General features: G+C 46.2%; 1 protein-coding gene across 2 annotated transcripts in view; it reads left to right on the top strand.

Annotated features, from left to right (window-relative positions):
* The first annotated feature begins 920 nt into the window (after window positions 1-920).
* The window catches only part of TRAPPC12 (trafficking protein particle complex subunit 12), a 67,150-nt gene continuing 49,473 nt past the window's right edge, over window positions 921-18,597 (top strand). For both annotated transcript variants that reach the window (XM_068564964.1, XM_068564965.1), the window contains exons 1-3: window positions 921-1,022; window positions 9,186-10,403; window positions 17,637-17,753. In XM_068564964.1, the coding sequence (XP_068421065.1) occupies window positions 9,192-10,403; window positions 17,637-17,753 (1,329 nt within the window). In that variant the 5' untranslated portion in view covers window positions 921-1,022; window positions 9,186-9,191. The remainder of the gene's footprint in view (window positions 1,023-9,185; window positions 10,404-17,636; window positions 17,754-18,597) is intronic.

Below are 18,597 nucleotides of genomic sequence, written 5' to 3' on the forward strand. Positions count from 1 at the left end.
TAGAATAGGGCTTCCCTGGTGGCGCAATGGTTGAGAGTCTGCCTGCCAGTTCAGGGGACACGGGTTCGAGCCCTGGTCTGGGAAGATCCCACATGCCGCGGAGCAGCTAGGCCCGTGAGCCATAACTACTGAGCCTGCGCGTCTGGAGCCTGTGCTCCGCAACAAGAGAGGCCGCGATAGTGAGTGGCCCCCGCTTGCCGCAACTGGAGAAAGCCCTCGCACAGAAACGAAGACCCAACACAGCCATAAATAAAATAAAATAAATAAATAAATAAGAATAAAGAATTGGCTGGGTCTGGTTTGGCTTAGTTGTGCTCCAGCGCCTAGCGCTGTGCCTGGCACTTAAGCTGGATCGGAATCCTTGGATGAACGAAGAGCTCTGGGTGGTTACACCAGAAATCAAGGAAGCAGAGGCACAGACGTGGGCATCCTATTCACCGGCACCGTTTGCCTAAGATTAAGTTGTGGCGCTAAGGAATGCAGGATCTTCATACTGCTGGATTAAATCCACCCAGCTATTATTCGTATTATTATTATTACCATTTTTATCGTTAATGTGGTTACACAGTAGTACAGATGCATGGCAGGAAAAGTTGAAAATACAGATAGGCACAAAGACAAATCCCTGAAAATAAATGTTTCTAGGGTGCTTTGGCCAGGAAAAAAAAAGAGCTTAACCATCTCCCTTCCATCTGCCCCTCTGCCACAGGTTTGTCTGTCGCCTCTGAGGGTCACAACGATTTCCCTCCCCAGTCCCAGGGAAGGGCTGGACTCCCCCCGCGCATTCACAGCCCCCGATTCCCACCTTGGGGCCCACGCCCCGCCCACCGCAGCATGAACCGGAAACGCGCCGGGCGCTCGGCTCCTGCACTGGGCATGCGCGGGAGCAGGCGCGCGCAGGCGCAGAAGCCGTAGGAGGTGCTGATTCCAGTCCCTCCTTCCCGGCTTTCTCTGCCTTCTCCTTGCGCCCTGGGTTACGGCTGTAGGTGACCCTTTCTCCAACCCCAGGGGGCCGGTGGCAGGTGAGGACAGGGCCCGGGCTGTAGGGAGGGAGTCGTGCTGTCCCTAACCGCAGCCCCGCCGGCCCTCAGACACAGTCCCCCAGGGGTCTTCTCTCCGGGTCTCCTCCCCGAGGGTCTCTTCCCGGGGGTTCTTGTCCCCGGGTCTCTCCTCTCCGGGTCTCTCCTCTCCGGGCGTGTCTCCTCCCCAGGGTTCTCTTCCCGGGAGTTCTTCTCCCCGGGGTTTCCTCCCCGGGGGTCTCCTCCCCGGGGGTCTCTCCTCTCCGAGGGCGTCTCCTCCCCGGGGTCTCGTCTCTGTTCCTCCTCCCGCCAAGCCCAGGCTGGTCCTGCCGGGTCCGCAGCGCGGGCCTCCCCTTCCGGGGGCGGCCCCCAACGCTTGGCACCGAAAGCTGGGGAGGGGTCTGCGGCCCAGGTCCCAGCTGTGGCCCTCAGTGACTTCTTAGTCCTGGTTTACTCTTCGGTAGGTGGACGTTCACAGTGACTCGCCCGACCAGACTCAGTATTGTGAGGGCAAAATGCGGTGGTTTGTGTAAAAGCATGTAAGTCTTGTAAATGTTGGCTGATTCCTTCCAGGACAGAGCTGACTGATAAGAGTGCATATACTGGGACGATTTGAAAGCACTTTTATTGTAAAACAGCATAAGGCTCAAAGATGTGCTCTAAAATATGCCTGTTTTCCTCACCCTCATCCACAAAAGAGTCTGACCCCAATGAAACATTTCCTTGGACCTGCCATATCTCTCTATAGCTACTGGAAAACACTGTATTTAAATACTTCTTGTCTCTTTTCGTCAATTCAGAAGGTTGTACTGGGTGGCACACAGCGAGTTAGGGCCCCTGTGTGATGGGCTGGGAGAAGGGATTGAGAACTGGAAATAGGATAATATTCACCAGCCCGCACATCCTGTGATTTCAGACAGGACCTTCACCGTTCCAAGAGTGTGTTACCACTCTGCTTCGTCATTAAACTTATAATTACTATGTTTGTGTGCAGCTTATCACAGCTTAAAAAGTTCCTGTGCATCCGTTGCTATTTAATCTTCATTATCCCAGTTTACAGATGAGGAAGCCGAGGCTAAAGGATTAAATCATTTTCAAAGGTCATCTTATTTAGTAGCGAAGCTAAGATTCAAGCAGTTACTCAGAGCTCTTTGTGCCTCAGCTTGCTGCTCTCAGTCACGACCTGTCTAGGAGCCTTACAAGGAGAGCAGAGGCAGAAAAACTGTGTTGGAATCCTGTCAGCATCAAGTATTGGTACTGTGGCTTTGGGCAAATCACTTGACTTTCTCTGCTGTATGATGGAGCTAATACTTTGTGAGTTGATCCTAAGGATTAAATACGATAACTCATGTAAAATGCTTGATCTGTGGTGGGTGTTCTTTACGTGGGGCTTTTATAAATATGTGCTAATTAGATTCCTACCTCATGGCATAGTTCTTTCATGGAAATACGGTTTACATTATTGCAATCTGGTGAAAGATTTGTAATTGCAGAGTCTTATGTCCAGAAAGGGAGCCTGAACAGCAGTAGTTTTCATTGTTCTTAGTGAATTTAAATCACTTGAAGTTAGTACTTTAAAAATATTTTAAGGCATTAATTAAGCTCATTGTGCAAAGAACTCAACTGGACAAAGAGAAAGTCTGATTTCTTTGCTAGCATTTTGATGCTGACATAGGCTTAAAACCATGTCTATGATTTCATAAAATTTATTAAATCAATAGTAAGAGAAGCAAAGATTTATATCACATGCAAATCAAGAACAGATTCACGTGCTTTTCCATTTTTAGATTATGAAATGTAAAGACTGCATGTAACATACACGGAAAACATGAAGTTCAAGTGCAGACCCAACGCGTCTTCTCCCACTACTGTTGCCAGCAGCTTAGACTCTCATGTGTCCCTCCCCCATCAAACCTCCCCTTGCTGTCACTTCCAAGCTCCTCCCCAACCGAATTGGGTGTTATTATCACCTTGTTTTTGTGTTTGTATTCCTAAAATAGTATGTTGTTTAATTTTCATGTTTTGAACTTTATATGGAAAATCATACTGTTTATTTTTCTACCGGTTCTGGGTGCAGAATTAGATTTGTGAGATTCAGACGTTGTTGCATTCGCTATAGGATGGCTCATTCGTTTTCACTGCTGTTTAGTATTCCATTTTTGGAATATACTGCTGTGTATTTATTATGGCGCCTATGGGCAGTGGTTGTTTCCAGATTTTTTATTTTGGGGGCTTTGAAAAGGGGACGGTATTTTGTTTGTATTTTCTGTTGTGACATTCATGGTCATAGCTTATGGTGCCCATGTGCAAGAGTCCCTCCGTGATACATAAGTCGTGGGACCATTTTTGTCTCAACCAGGGCTCTTGAGAGTGAAAAGAGGTGCTTAATTTTACTGCAACCATGGGTATAAAGTGGAATCATTCTAGAAAAATCGAGTTGTATGGCTGTTGAAGTCACAGGACACATGCTTGTGAAATGTGTATCCCTTTCACCTTGTTCAAATCTTTGTTCAAAATATTTTTCTCTTGGATCATCTGTAATCCTATTGATTTGTAGGAATTTTTAATATCATCTTGATATTATGAAGTCTGACAGTATCAAGTGTAGGTGACTGTGTTGAACAAGACTATTTACACACCGCTACTAAGTGCGTAAATTGGTACAACCACTTAGTAAAGCAATTTGGCGTTATCTGATAAAGAGCTGTGTTCTCTATGAATGACCCACCGCACACGCTTAACTTTTCATAATGTCATGAAGGAGTTTTCACACGTACAGCAGGAGGCATGTACAAGAATATTCATAACAGCTCTGTCTGTAGATTCACACACCTAACACCTCAAATATCCATCAACAGAAGAATAGATATTAGGCTGTGGAACCGTCACGCAACAGAGCGTCGTCAGCAAACATGAGTGAATCACAGCTTCACGCCACTTACAGGGTTGGGTCTCAGGTTAGAAGTGGGGAGGGGAAACTAAGGAAAAAACTGAGAAATCTAACATGTCTGAGGAAACAAACGTGGAAAATTAAGGAAAAACAAGGGTGTGACAAATCTCAGAATATTAGCCCAGAAAAGGAGGGGAAGTAGGTGTTATAAACATTGTATCCACTCCATTTTAATAAAAGTTGTTTATAGAAAAGGGGCCTTCAGAAGAGTCAGGGAAAGGAGCAAGAACCTTCTAAGGTATTCTGGTGAAAGGAGTCAGAAAGCCGAGACGGGACTTTCACCACTGTCCCCTTCCATAGACAGCCCTCTTTCCTGGGGCCAGTGCGGTGTGTGTGTCACAGTTACTTAGTTTCCCCTCTGTCATCTCCTTGAGAGCCAGTAAGGTAGCCTTAACGTACCTGGTGTCTGAGACACAGTGGCGCTCGGCGAGCAATGATCCCTGACTTGCAGGGCGTCTCAGCCCAGTCCTTTGGCGGTGTTTCTAATAAATGTGTAGTTTCCATTCAGAAATTAAGGTAAACAATTTAATTTTTACTCTGGGCTGGGTAACATCTGTGTAAACTGTCACTAGGAAACAGGTGACATTGATTTTCTAAATTAGATTAGATTAGAAACAAGGTTACCGGAGAGAATCAAAACATACTTACAGACTTAAGCATTGACTTGAAAGAGCGTTCCTCTTAGCTTTCTTCCTTTCAGAAGATGATTTCTTTAAAAACGAGAGTTTGAGGTGAGTTGGTAAACGCAGAATTGCTTGTCAGAGTTTTATTCCTTGCCAAGCTGTTCTTCAGAAAGGTTGCATTCCCCTTATCAATAAGTAAGTCTCCCTACAATTCCCCAGAACTGTCACTTCTAAAAATCTTTGCCTATTTCACAGGTCAAATTTTTTAAAATCATAGTTTTAACCTGGGTTTCTTTAATTATTGCTTAAGCAGTTGTTTCTTGCTGTAATGATCCAGTCCACGTAATGAATGGGTCTCGCTAGTGATGAGTCTTCTCTTATTGCCTTGCCTTGTAAGAAGTAGTTCAAGGTCATCTGTGCACAGTCTTTCCTAGGTCCCCCCATTTTAGTCTGTCTTTCTCTATATCTTGTAATACACACAAATTAACCTGGCAGTGATTTCTGCTTGCTTTAAGAGTAGGCTTTTCTCCACTTTTCTCTGCATATAAAGAAAGTATCTATGTGATTTTGCCAGTTTTGATATTCTTCACCTTTTCCTGTAATTGCATGTATTGGACCTTTTCTTATATCCTACGGTTTTTCACAGGTGTCCATTAACGTAGTAACGGGGCATCTGGCATTATCATCTGCACTGTTTTTATTCCGAGAAGGGCCCAGTTAACTAGCAGTAGTTCCTGGCATCCCCCGGGTCCCAGGCACTGTGCTGGGCGCGGGGGTACTTCAGTCCCCAGGGGCTTAGTCAGGGGGGGCCTGCTTCCATTCCTGGTCAGATGAGTCCCATCGCTTCTCTGGTTCTCAGTGTCCTCATCTGTGTTTTAGGGCAGCCCATGCCTGTCTCGTCTGGCTGTTGCAAAGGTTAAACAAAGTCATTGCCGTTCCCTGGTCTTCATGCTTAGTCTTCGTGTCCTGCCTGGGGAGGACCAGGGAAAAGCCTTACACCTTGGGGTGCGTCCACTCTGATGTTCCTGAGGCAACCCCCCATTGGAGCTGGGAAACATTACAAGTAAAGGGGCTTTCGTTCCTTTTCATTGTATTTTTGACTTATTTATAGCTAATAATTATTAAGTGAATATGTAGTAAGTGGGGAATTAGTAACTGACTATGCTGGTCAAGAAACTTCTCCAAAATGTTTAACTTTGAGCCTACTTTAAAGTAATCTTGCTTTTGGATCTCAGGGTGGTCCAGGCTATAAAAGGGAAAGAGAGCTAATTTGGAATACTGTGATGAAAGTGTTGACAGAGGAAAAAGTAATCTTATCGAGAGACCAGCTGAGTATAGTTATTTTTTTTGTTGTTTTTTCTCTTTTTTATACAATTTTTAAAGGTTACAGCCCATTTACAGTTATTACAAATATTGGCTCTATTCCTCGTGCTGTGCAGTACATCCCTGTAGCCTGTCTCATAGCCAGTGGTTTGTGCCTCTCACTCCCCCACCTCTGTATTGCCTCTTTCCCACTCCCTGCTGGTAACGACTAGTTTGTTCTCTGTATCTATGAGTCTGCTTCTTTTTTTGTTATATTCACTTGTTTGTTGTATTTTTTAGATTCAACAAATAAGTGACATCATACAGTATTTGCCATTCTCTGACTTATTTCACTTGGCATAATGCCCTCCAAGTCCATCCATGTTGTTTCAAATAGAAAATTTTTGTTCTTTTTTATGGCTGAGTAGTATTCCATTGTGTGTACGTGTGTGTGTGTGTGTGTGTGTATATGTATATACACACATATATACATACATACTACATCTTCTTTATCCATTCATCTGTTGAAGGACACTTAAGCTGCTTTCATATCTTGGCAGTTGTAAATAATGCTGCTATGAACATTGGGGTACATGTATCTTTTTGAATTAGTGTTCTTGTTTTTTTAAATATATACCCAGGAGTGGAATTGCTGGGTCATATGGTAGTTCTATTTTTAATTTTTTGTGAAACCTCCATACTGTTCTCCGCAGTGGCTGCACCAACTTACATTCCCACCAACAGTGCAGGAGGGTTCCCTTTTCTCCACATCCTCACCAACATTTGTTGTGTTCTTTTTGATGATAGCCATCCTGACAGGTGTAAGGTGGTATCTCACTGTGGTTCCGATTTGCATTTATCTGATGATTAGCGATGTTGAGCATCTTTTCATGTGCCTGTTGGCCATCTGCATTTCCTCTTTGGAAAAATGTCTATTTGGTTCTTCTGCCCATTTTTCAATTGGGTTGTTTAATTTTTTGATGTTGAGTTGTATGAACTGTTTATATATGTTGGATATTAATCCCTTATCGGTCATATCATTTGCAAATATTTTCTCCCATTCAGTTGGTTGTCTTTTCCTTTTGTCAAGGTTTCCTTTGCTGTGCAAAAACTTTTAAGTTTAGTTATTTGTTTATTTTTGCTTTTTTTTTCCTTTGCCTTATAAGACAGATCCAAAAAAATATTGCTGCGATTTATGTCAAATAGTGTTCTGCCTGTGTTTTTCTCTAGGAGTTTTATAGCATCCAGTCTTACATTTAGGTCTTTAATCTATTTTGAGTTTATTTTTGTATATGGTGTTACTATAGGCTGACGTGTCTTGGGAAGGCTTGAGGGCAGAGGCGGAACTTCAGCTGCGTCTTAAAGAAATAAGTAGGGTTTAAAAGGCTGAGACCTCACACCCGTTAGGATGGCTACTGTCAAAAAGACAGAAAATTAGCTAGTGCTGGTGAGGATGTGGAGAAATTGGAACTGTTGTACACTCTTGGTGGGGATGTAAAATGGTGTAACTAATGGAAGATAGTTTGGGTAGTTCTTCACAAGATTAAAAATAGAACTGCCACATGAATGATCCAGGAATCCCACTTCTGGGTTTTTACCCAAAAGAGTGGAAAGCACGGTCTCGGAAGAGATATTTGTACACCCATGTTCACAGCAGCAGTATTCATAATAGTCAAAAGATGGAAGTAATCTAAGTGTTCATCAACAGATAAATGGATAAACATGGTATGTACATACAATGGGATATTACTCGGCCTTAAAAATAAGGAAATTCTGGGACTTCCCTGGTGGTCCAGTGGTAAAGAATCCACCTTACAATGCAGGGGACATAGGTTTGGTCCCTGGTCAAGGAACTAAGATCCCACATGCCGCGGGGCAACTAAGCCTGCGCACCGCAACTACTGAGCTCCCGCGCCTCAACTAGAGCCCGTGTGCCACAACTACAGAGCCCACGCGCCCTGGAGCCTGCGCGCCACAACTAGAGAGAGAAAACCCACACGCTACAACTAGAGAGAAGCCCGCACGCCACAGTGAAGAGCCTGCACGCCGCAACTAAGACCCGACGCAGCTGAAAATAAATTTTAAAAAATAATAATAATAAATCTTTTTTAAAAAATAAGGAAATTCCGACATATGCAATAACATGGGTGAACCTTGAGGACATTGTGCTCAGTGAAATAAGCCAGACACAAAAGGACAAATGCCACGTCATTCCACAAATACCATATCTAGGGTATGGTATACTACCCTAGCGTAGTCAGATTCATAAAGACAGACGAGAATGGTGGTTGCCAGGGGCTGGAGGAGCAGGAGACAGGGAGTTAGTGTTTACTGTATTATTTATTTCAGTTTTGCAGGATGAGAAGAGTTCTGGAGATGGGTGGTGGTGATGGTCGCACAACAAACTGAATGTACTCAAAGCCACTGAACTATACACTTAGCAGTGATTTCGGTGGTAGATTTTATATAATGTGTCTTTTACCACAAAAATAATAAATGGCTGGAGAAATGGAGGCTATTGAATTTTAAACCATTTGAATATATAGCTGATAAACTGATAAACATTTTTAACAGACTTTTATTTTTTTTATTTTTATTTTTTTTGATATTTTATTTATTTATTTATTTATTTATTTTTATTTATGGCTGTGTTGGGTCTTCGCTTCTGTGTGAGGGCTTTCTCCAGTTGCGGCAAGTGGGGGCCACTCTTCATCGCGGTGCGCAGGCCTCTCACTATCGCGGCCTCTCTTCTTGCGGAGCACAGGCTCCAGACACGCAGGCTCAGTAGTTTTGGCTCACGGGCCTAGTTGGTCCGTGGCATGTGGTATCTTCCCAGACCAGGGCTCGAACCCATGTCCCCTGCATTGGCAGGCAGATTCTCAACCACTGTGCCACCAGGGAAGCCCCAGACTTTTATTTTTTAAGGCAGTTTTAGATTCCCTGCAAAACTGAGAGGAAGGTGCAAAGACTTCTCATCCCCCTGCCGCCCCGACACAGGCAGAGCCTCCCACATTATCCACATCCCCGCCAGATGGTGCGCTGGTTACAGCTGATGGGCCTGCGTTGACACGTCATAATCACCCGAAGTCCACAGTCTACGTTAGGTCTCCCTCTGCGTGTGGTACATTCTGTGCGTTTGAACAGATGTATATAACGATGCGTATCCACCGTTGCAAGGACACGATTTCACCATTTTTATAAATCAGAAAACAGTTTCAATAAGCTAAAACCATCGTAGTGGTAACCGAGCTGGAAGCTGATGAGGCTGACGTGTGTTTGTCTTTGTCTCAGGCGCCCATGGAGAGTGCTGAAGGTGCCGAGCAGCACGCGCCCGAGCGGAGCGGTCCAGCCGCGGGGCCGGCCCAGAGCACGGCTCCGCAAGGGCCCCGGGAAGACCAGGGGCAGCCCCTCTATCACGAGGAAACCATTGATCTCGGTGGAGACGGGTTCGGGTCAGAAGACTCGAATAACTTGGTGGACAAGCTCGATGAGCCCATGATGGAGAGCGTCCTCATCTCTGATTCCCCGAACAACAGCGACGATGGCGCGGGGGACCTGGGTTGTTTGCAGGATGTCGTGGAGACTGCGGAAGGCAGCGCAGATCACAGACGGGAAAGCGTCGTAGATGAAGAAGCGCTGGGCGCTCTGAGTGATGACGGTGAAAGTGACGGAGAGGACACACCTAAAGACGTCTCGGACATGACCTCCGACAGCAGAGCATCGTTGAAGGAAGACCCAGAGCAAGAGGAGGTGAAAGACCTGCCCACCTGTGAGCACGAGGGTGCAGAGGACTTGGGCCCAGGGGACGCGAGGGCGCCCGCAGCGGGGCCGGCATCAGGACTGTCCCCCCGGCAGCCGTCCCCCAAAGACGAGCCGGTGCCCATGTGCACCATCTTCAGCCAGCCGCCGCCCGCCGGCTCCCAGCCCCAGGTCCCGCGCGATGGCTTCGAGTCCCAGATGGTGAAATCGCCCAGTTTCAGTGGCGCGAGCGAAGCGGCCGCCAGGACCCCTCCTCAGGTGGTCCAGCCGAGCCCCAGCCTGAGCAAATTTTTTGGCGATACAACCAGCACTAGCTCCTTGGCCTCGGACTTCTTTGATTCCTTCACAACCTCCACCTTCATCTCCGTCAGTAACCCCAACGCCAGCCCTTCGATTCCAGAAAGCTTGTCTTCACTCGCCGCTACCCCAGTGGGAGAAAACTCCCTGGGTTCTGCCGACCCTTCTTACTCCCCAGGGACGGAAAGATCGGAGTCAGGTGTTTCCACAGCTTCTCTGGAAATTCCTCAGTCTCCAAAACCGTTTTCGCAGATCCAGGCTGTGTTTGCCGGGAGCGAGGACCCATTTGCCACCGCCCTGAGCATGAGCGAGATGGACCGGAGAAACGACGCCTGGCTTCCCGGGGAGGCGACCAGGAACGTGCTGATTTCAGTCACCGCCCAGCAGTACAGCACGGTGTTCGTGGACAAGGAGGGCCTCACCATGCCGGGCCTCAAGTTCGACAACATCCAGGTGAGAGCAGAGGGGCTTCGGAGCGAACGCGGGCCGGTGGGTGCTTCTCAGCGAAACTGGTGATTCTGTGTCCCCAGCTCATTCCTTTTCATCTGTTTCTGTTTCATGTACGTACATGTGTAGAAAACCTTTCGAGGATTGAAAAACCCTTATTTTTCAGCAGTTCCAAAGATTCTGATTGCGAGACTCTTTGTTATGATGTCACTAGGTAATTTGGAACCCTGCTGATTTCTCTGATATAATGTGGTTTAGGTACTAATCAGGGTCTTAGAAATAAGTACCAACAAGGTATTTGCGTCACAATTCTCTGAAGTAGTTCTAAACTTTGCGTGGTCAGTTTATTTATGACATTTGAGCTCTAGTAAATGATAAATCCCCGTTCCTTTTTTTAGGTACGGAAAACTATATCTGCATTACATATAGTGTGCTTGATGTAGAAAGAGTTCTTATAGATTCAGTAAAAAAAAAAAAAATACGAATGGCCTCTCAAAATAATAAATCATAAAAATATATAAATTTTACATACAGTAAATACCAATATTAAAAAGTTCAATCTTACCAGTAATCAAAGGTGATAAAGTTATTTTCATTTTCTGTTGTCTAAGTTATTTATAATTATTCCATGTTTGTTAGAATGTGAGAAAATAGCCTGCTTAAGCAGCCCTGGTGGGACTGATAATTTGGTACAAACTTTCTTAAGTAAAGTTGTAAAACGCACGTCCAAATGTGCATATCCTTTGACCCAGAAGTCCCACCCTTAGGAATTATTTGTAAGGAAATAATCTCACTGATGTACAAATACCCAGCTTTTGGGCTGCCCCTCAGAGTGAGGTTTATCATTGCAAAGAACCTGAAACCATCTGAAAGTCCATTATCAGAAGGCTGGTTGAATACATTTGACACATCTTGTTTTTTCAGTGGAATATTTACTTAGGTATTAAAAATGATGTTATTTTGAAATATTTTTATCGTGAAAAAAAGAAAAAAGAAAAATGATGTTATAGCAAAATACTTAATGAGGTTCGTATTTTATAAGATGGCATGCAGCCTGCCTTACGTGATACTGTTTTTGTAGGTATGTGTGTACGTCCACGTGAGGTAGCTCAGTCACATGTCAGGTGTAGTTTGTCCCGCCCGGGTTGCAGGTGGGATCAGCAGTGTCTGTGCCACACGAGGTCCTGCGTGGTCTCTCCTCTGGGAGCTAAAGGAGGACCCTGCGGTCCTCAGCAGGCCCTCCCGGGGGAAGGAGTCCCCCTTCCCACACACTCGGCAGGGCCAGAAAGCCCAGTGCAGGCAGTGAGGCCGAATCCCGTAAGAAGTAGAGTGGCTGCTGGAGAAGTGAGGCCAGTTGGCTGTTTTTCTCCGTAACTGGAGTGAAAGCCTGCAGGCTCCAGATATTTTGCACGTCCGTCTCTACAGCGTATTTGCTCACTAAGCGCATCTTCCTTGTGGGCTTGCTGCCCACCAGGCACTGTCCTCAGCCCCCTTCTCCACCCTCTCAAGCAGAATGTACTGAACGTGAATTTACCTTCACAGGGTCTTTTCAGTGAATCACAGTTATGGGCTCTGATTTCAGGGATATATGATGTTCAGGATTTGATGACTTAACCCAGTGGTTCCCAACAGGGTGCTGAGGCCCAGGGCTCCTAGGGTGCATTTAGAACCATGTAGAGGTATTTCACTGTGGTCGCCTAAAGGGCTGGGCTGAGCGCATGAGCTTTCGTGGACAGGGCCGGGGGTGCTGAATGCCCCGGGGTGGCTGGGTAGTCTCCTGCAGTGAAGCGTGTCGGTCATTCTTGAGTTGGGGAACACAAAGTGCTGATGTTCGTTGCTAGTTTAACCCAGATTGAATCAGGCATGGAGGCCCTTTCTACCAGTGAGAAGCACGGGTACTGTGATAGCTCCTCTGCAGCTTTGAAGCTTCCAGGTGGCTAATTGTGAAATAAGCAGGGCATTGGGTGAATCAGCCAGGGTCAGGGCGCCCACTGCATGGGCAGGACCCACACTAGCGGCCAGCCAGGAGACAGCGTGTTTCCTTTCTGCTTCCTTTAAATCCTAAGGCAATGTCTTCTGTACTTCTTATAATTCACAGTGATTGTTTTGGAAACCTCATGGTAAACTGAAATATGAATTAAGAATAGCTCCTAAAATGTCTTTGACTTTTCCATAGAACAAATGTGCTGGTTGTTTCTTCACGTGTGTCTCTTCAGTTGTATATTATCCTTCAAAGAACTTTTCATTCCCAGGATAGAAAAGAAAAACTGTGTGGTTTACCTTGGAAATGCTGCGTGTATTTGCCAGAGGACTTAAGATCGGGGTAGAACACATCTATTAACTCACTGTGCACACCAAGCTTGTAAGAGGTCAACCAAGCATTTGTTGGATTTACCTGTTCACAAGTTTCTCCCTGTGCCACTGTAACCGTTGCAGCATTGTTCTAAGTCAGCTTTCTAAAACACTTTGAAATTTTTCCAAATTGCTCACCTATTGGTGCCTAATTAAAAATTCCTTCCTATGGGATAAAATTTGGGGGGAAAACTGTTAAATGGTTTCCTTATGAAGTGACTTCTATAGCAGTCTGAGTTAAGTTAGAGGCCATGAAGGTGAGCGTGTAACACTTCATCCAACCACATAGCATCGAAAGAGGAATGTCGGCATTTTTAACTAATTAGAGTCTTAGATGGCCTGTGTGCTTAAAGAGAGAAATGGAAAGTTTGTGGGGAAATGATCTTTCAGAAATTTTCAGAACCAGTGAAGAATGGAAGTTGGAGAATATTTGTATGATGCTTGTTCAGTAAAGAGAGAGAGAGAGGAAGTAAAGGAGGGAGAGGGAGAGAGACAGAAGAGATAAGTAAACTAGAAGCAGCAGAATGTCAGTGGTAAAGGTAGTAAGATCGTGAAGGGAAGATAGTAGGGTGGGGACTCAGAATGCTGTGGCCTTGCTGGTGGATCTGGAAACCCAACATCCAGACTTGAGACTGGGCCTTTCCACCACCCTGTCTGATTCTGTTCCCTGATTCTTTCCTTCCCCTGGCCCTTCCTGCAATTTTGATTTGATGGGAATCCCATCAGGGAAGCCCACAGTTTGTGAAAACCCCTTTCCCGGGCCATGCTAAGTCCCTGTGTTGGAAACCTGCGGATGGCCGAAGATGTACCTGTTCCTGCAGGTCTGCTAGCTACGAATTCTCTCGCCTTTGAGTCTGAAGAAATTTCATCTTCACTATCAAAGCTCTTTTTGCTGGAAATGCAGTGTGTTTACAACACGTAGACTTGGAGGTTGACTCAGCTTTATTCCTTTCAGCACTTTGAAGGTGTCCTTCCATGGTCTTCCAGTTGGTATCGTTGCTGATGTGAAGTCTGTAGTAATTTTTATCTTTGCCCTTCTGTACCTAGTGTATATGGTTTCCTCTGGTTGGTTTTAAGATTTTATCATTGGTTTTCAACAGTTTGATTCTGATGTGCCTTCCCATGGTTTTCTTTTATGTTTATCTTACTTAGGTTTCATTCACCCTGTTGGATCTGTGGCTTTATTATTTTCACCAATTTTAACATTTTTGGTCATTACTTCTTCAGTTAGCTCTTCTGTTTTTCACTCTCTCTCCTCTACTTCTCGGAACTCCAGTTTCACATATTACTCGATACTACTAATGAGGTCATTAAGGATCTGTCTTTGTTTTTGTTTTCAATCATTTTTCTCTTTGTGCTTAAGTTTGGGATTCTGTCATTCTGTCCTTCAGTTTGTCCATCTTTCCTTCTGCACTTTGTAGTTTGCAGCTGATGCTAGTCAGTAAATTTTTCGTATTTTTTGTCTCTATAATTTCCATTTAGTTCCTTTCTATATAGTTTTCTCTCCTCGTTCTGTGCAAGTTTTACTTTAGATCTTTGAGCACATTTATAATAGCTCTTGCACAGTTCTATTCTGAAAATTCCACCAGTTCTGTAATTTCAGAGTCTGTTTGTATTTACTTTTTCTTTTGGTCATGAGTCACGTGTGCCTGCGTTTTCACATGTCTAGTTATTTTTTATTAGAGGGTGGATATTGTGGATTTCCTAATGTTGAGTGTCTATATTTTGTCATCTTCCTTCAAAAAGACTTGTATTTTGTTCTGGCCAGCAGATGTATTTGATCCTTTTCAGGTTTATTTTTTAGCTTCTTAGGGTGAGTTTAGAGTAGCGTGTGTACTTGGGTGACCTTTCTGACGCCTGTACCGAGTGCCTGTGTGTCCGAGAGCGCTCTGCATGGTTGGCCTGGACTGGACGTCTCAGCCCCAAGTGACCTCACAGCTGCCCTGTCCCTGCGCCCCGTCCCCAGAGCATCCACCCTGTGCACGCACCATTCACCGCTCAGCGGTACCCTCGAGGGCCCACGCGGGTTTCCAGCCCTGCTCTTTGTACAGTTCCGTCCTGTCTGGTGCTCTGACTGCCAGGTCCAGCCAGCTGCCCTCCAGCTCCCAGCCAGTCCCCGCTCGGCGAGTTCCCCGTGCTCGGTGTGCCCCCCGCACCACTGTGGTCTACAACTGCCTTTGGGTTCAGGAGCTCAACTCCTCTTCTCCCTTGTCTCAGATCACATCCTTCTCTGTGTCGGAAGACACTTGTGTGTGTTTTCCATGTTCTAGTTGTTTACGTTAGGACGATAAGCCCAGGCTGGGTCACTCTGTGATGGACAGAAGCAGACGTTGCTGCCGCTGCGTTTGTTCGCCGCATTCGCAGGTGGGCCTGGCTCCCCTTTCTTAGGTTCCTGATGTGAAGGGTGCTGACCTACGTTGAACATGTGTGTGAGATGGGGAAGGTCTGGAGTGGCCGGAGCAAGCCGTTTGTAACCGTCCTAAAGCTGACGTATCAGTGAACGGCTTCCCTTAAATACCGATTTGTTTAGGGCCCCCTGCGAAAGGGGTTTAGATTGTTTTTGTTTTTACAGCTTAACTAAGATGCAGTTCACATGCCATGTAATTCACACATCTAAGGTACAGTTCAGTGGGTTTCGCATTTCTAACAGTTGTGCAGCCATCACCACAGTCAGTTTGTGGAACGTTTTCATCACCCCAGAAGGAAGCCCCATCCCTTCACCCCACCCCAGCTCCAGGCAACCACTGACCTGCTTGCCATCTCCCTGGATCCTCCTCTTCTGGACACTTCATACAAATGAATCACACGACATGTGGTCTGTCATGACTGGCTTCTTTCATTGAAACATGTTCAGGAGTCATCCGAATTGCAGCATGTGTCAGTGCATCATTCCTTTCTGTTGTCAACTACGGTTGACCTTGAACAGCGCGGTCTGAGCTGTGCGGGCCCACTGACCGCTGGGTTACATAGTAAACGTGTGGTTAGCGTTTTGAGGCACATCCAAGCTGTCTTCCAAAACGGCTGCACCGTCTTACATTCCACCAGCGACGTATGCGGGTTCCGAGGTCTCCACAGCCTCGAGTTTGGAGTTTGTTTTGTGTTTGTTTGTTGGGATGTCGTCTTTTCGGGTGGCGTCACTCCCTCCGGACTGGGAGGACAGAGCCCTCCCGGGAGGCGCAGCCACGTTTCTCGTTGGTGCCCGGGTGGAGCGCCGGGCGAGGCTGGGCCGCTGTCCTTTCAGCACCACTGCCTGTGACCGCATGTGTTGTCAGGCTTCCAGACAGTAAAGCCCAAAGCCCGCGCTCTGGGAGTCAGCTGCTCTGGGTTTTGCTTTGACTTCATCCATTAAAACTTAGAAGGCACTGCTGAAGCCGTTCCCACACTGCAGGAGGGGAGGCCCTCTGCAAGCTGAGATCCAGCACCTGACTCGTTCACGCTCAGTCTCCCCACGCTCCCCTGCCCTGGGTGCCCTCCCCTGAAGGTTTGCTGATTGGAAGGGGTCCCTGGGGTTCTAGGTGGATCCCAGCCCGCATAGCTCACAAGACATCCTGGGGAGGAAGCTTGCTCCCCTTGCTCCAGTGAGCACGGAGGGTCTGCGGCAAAGGCGCTGTGAGCCCCGTGTCAGAACTGCTTTCAGCTGAGTGACACGGCGAGAGCCGGTCCATGTTAGGGCGTTTTGTCGCGTCTTTGGGCTTTCAGGGGTGAGATGTTTGTCAGTTCTACATACGCTCATGTCTCAGGAACTTCCCTGCTAGCTCAGGTGTTAACTAACAGAGAATTTTAAAGGGCAGGAGATTTTCGCAGTGTGGTCTTATTAACTTAGAAGGTTGCAAGGATGGAGAAGTTAGATGGGTCTTCCCTCGGCGGCATTAAGATGTGATTTTGCCCTTTCCTGGTTCGCAGTTCCTCTGGCTCAGATAAAGCTCCTTGTCTGATAGGAGTTACATTTGTGCAAAGCTTTATGGAGCCAGATGGCTGAGTTCTTTTTATTCCGCCCTTTAATTATCCCTCCTAGATCAGTTAGCCACTTCTGTGGTTCTGGCATCTGAAGTATTTCACCTTACCCTCTGAAAGCAAAAAAATCATAGAACTGCAGCTTCTAGATCTCTGCCCCTGTGTAAGACGTGCGGCTTGGTCTCTGAGCACCTGGGCCTCCGTCCTGGCTCCTCCCAGGTTTCTCCTGGGTCACTTGGCCATGGATGATCCCTCTTCCCCTGGCCTCACCCATCTGTCCTCCCGTACGGTCACTCAGCCCAGGTGCAGACGGGTCTAACCCGAGGCTGGGGCTGAGAGAGCCCCTGTGTGGAGGCTGACGGGGGCCTTTCCGGAGCAGCCCGCTTCCCGAGCGGAGGGCCCGACAGAGGGAGGGACCCCTGCTCTCCTTGGGCTCGGGAGAGACGCAGCCCTGGCCGGAAGGCAGTGCCCTGGGCCACCACTAACTACTCTAGCCAGGCCCTAGGGGCTCCCGGGGGCCCAGGACGGCCGGCAGCTTGGCGGGATGCGGGCAGAGGGCGCTCAGGCCTGCCCGCCCCAGCCTGGGTCCCACTGTGCACGCTGCTTCTCCCAGGGGCGGTGTTGCTCACGCCCCCCATGCCCCGCGCCTCCGGCCCCCCGCCGGGCTTGGTGTGCCCCTTACATAAGCCTGGTACAGGCGCTGGTGATTCACTGCATCCTCTCCAAAAGAAAGAGCCATTCTAAACTGCACATTTTATTAAAGATCGTGATACCTTAGCGTCTGGTTTATTGAAGTTTGACTGTACTATAACCACATTTTGACCTCCATACACCAATGGAGAAAGAGGAAATTTTGGTTAGCTATGGGTTCTGATTAGCTGAGTTTAATTAACATTTTATTGTCCTGACATGTTTTTCTCATATTCTTTCAAGGGAGATGCAGTTAAAGACTTAATGCTTCGCTTCCTGGGTGAAAAAGCTGCAGCAAAGAGACAGGTCTTAAACGCCAACTCGGTAGAACAGTCTTTTGTTGGATTGAAACAGCTCATTGTAAGTAACAATGTATTTGATTTTCTGTGTTGTTTTTTTTTTTGATAAGTCCTGCTTCCCTTCATAATATTTTCCCTCGAGTTAATTACTTTGAGTATTTTATCCTAAGCCCTTGCACATAAATAGAATTTTGTTGGATCAGATAACCAGTCCTGTGCAGCAGAGAGCATCGTGTTAACGTACTATTTATTTTTTAAGTCCAGTTTTTAAAAAGCATTATTTCAAATGATCAAATTACTTGAAGCAGTATATACTTTGATTAAATATACTTCATCAAAAATAACTGGAGTGAAATAATTTTATGTTGATTTTCTTAAAATACTCTGTTTTCTCCACTTGGCAGAGAAGGTTTATTATTAAATGAGTGGATTCCCCAGAAATGCACACAAAAGCCTTTCTTTATTCATTAACAGGAGTAAGTGCAAACACCAGACAGAGACGCTCTTCTGAAATAGGAAACTCTGACTGCAGGCATTTTAAGCTGGGCGGGGGAGATGCTTCTGGTGGCCTGTGAGCCACTGGAAACTGTCTGCCCCACAGCGTCTTTTATGATGCTACAAAAGCTTGTGTCCTCAATAAGGTCAGTAAGAAACACTTGCTTAAAGAAAAGAGAGAGAGAGAGAGACCTAAAAAAAAGAAAAGAAGAAGAAAGAAACACTTGCTTAGGCGGTTTGCTGACATTTTCACGTTGAAACCAATTAAAAGTTTAGTTTTTAGTAAATGTAAATCAAATGTTTCATTGAGTTTCTTTCACTGAAGTGATTCTAGACTTATTCCCATGAATGAGAAGCTTTGGGAAGGAAAGATGTGGAGATATTCTATTTTTAAAAGGGAGAGGGAACAG

The sequence above is a fragment of the Eschrichtius robustus genome, chromosome 15, assembly GCF_028021215.1.
Source record: "Eschrichtius robustus isolate mEscRob2 chromosome 15, mEscRob2.pri, whole genome shotgun sequence".
In the NCBI taxonomy this organism is placed as follows: Eukaryota; Metazoa; Chordata; class Mammalia; order Artiodactyla; family Eschrichtiidae; genus Eschrichtius; species Eschrichtius robustus.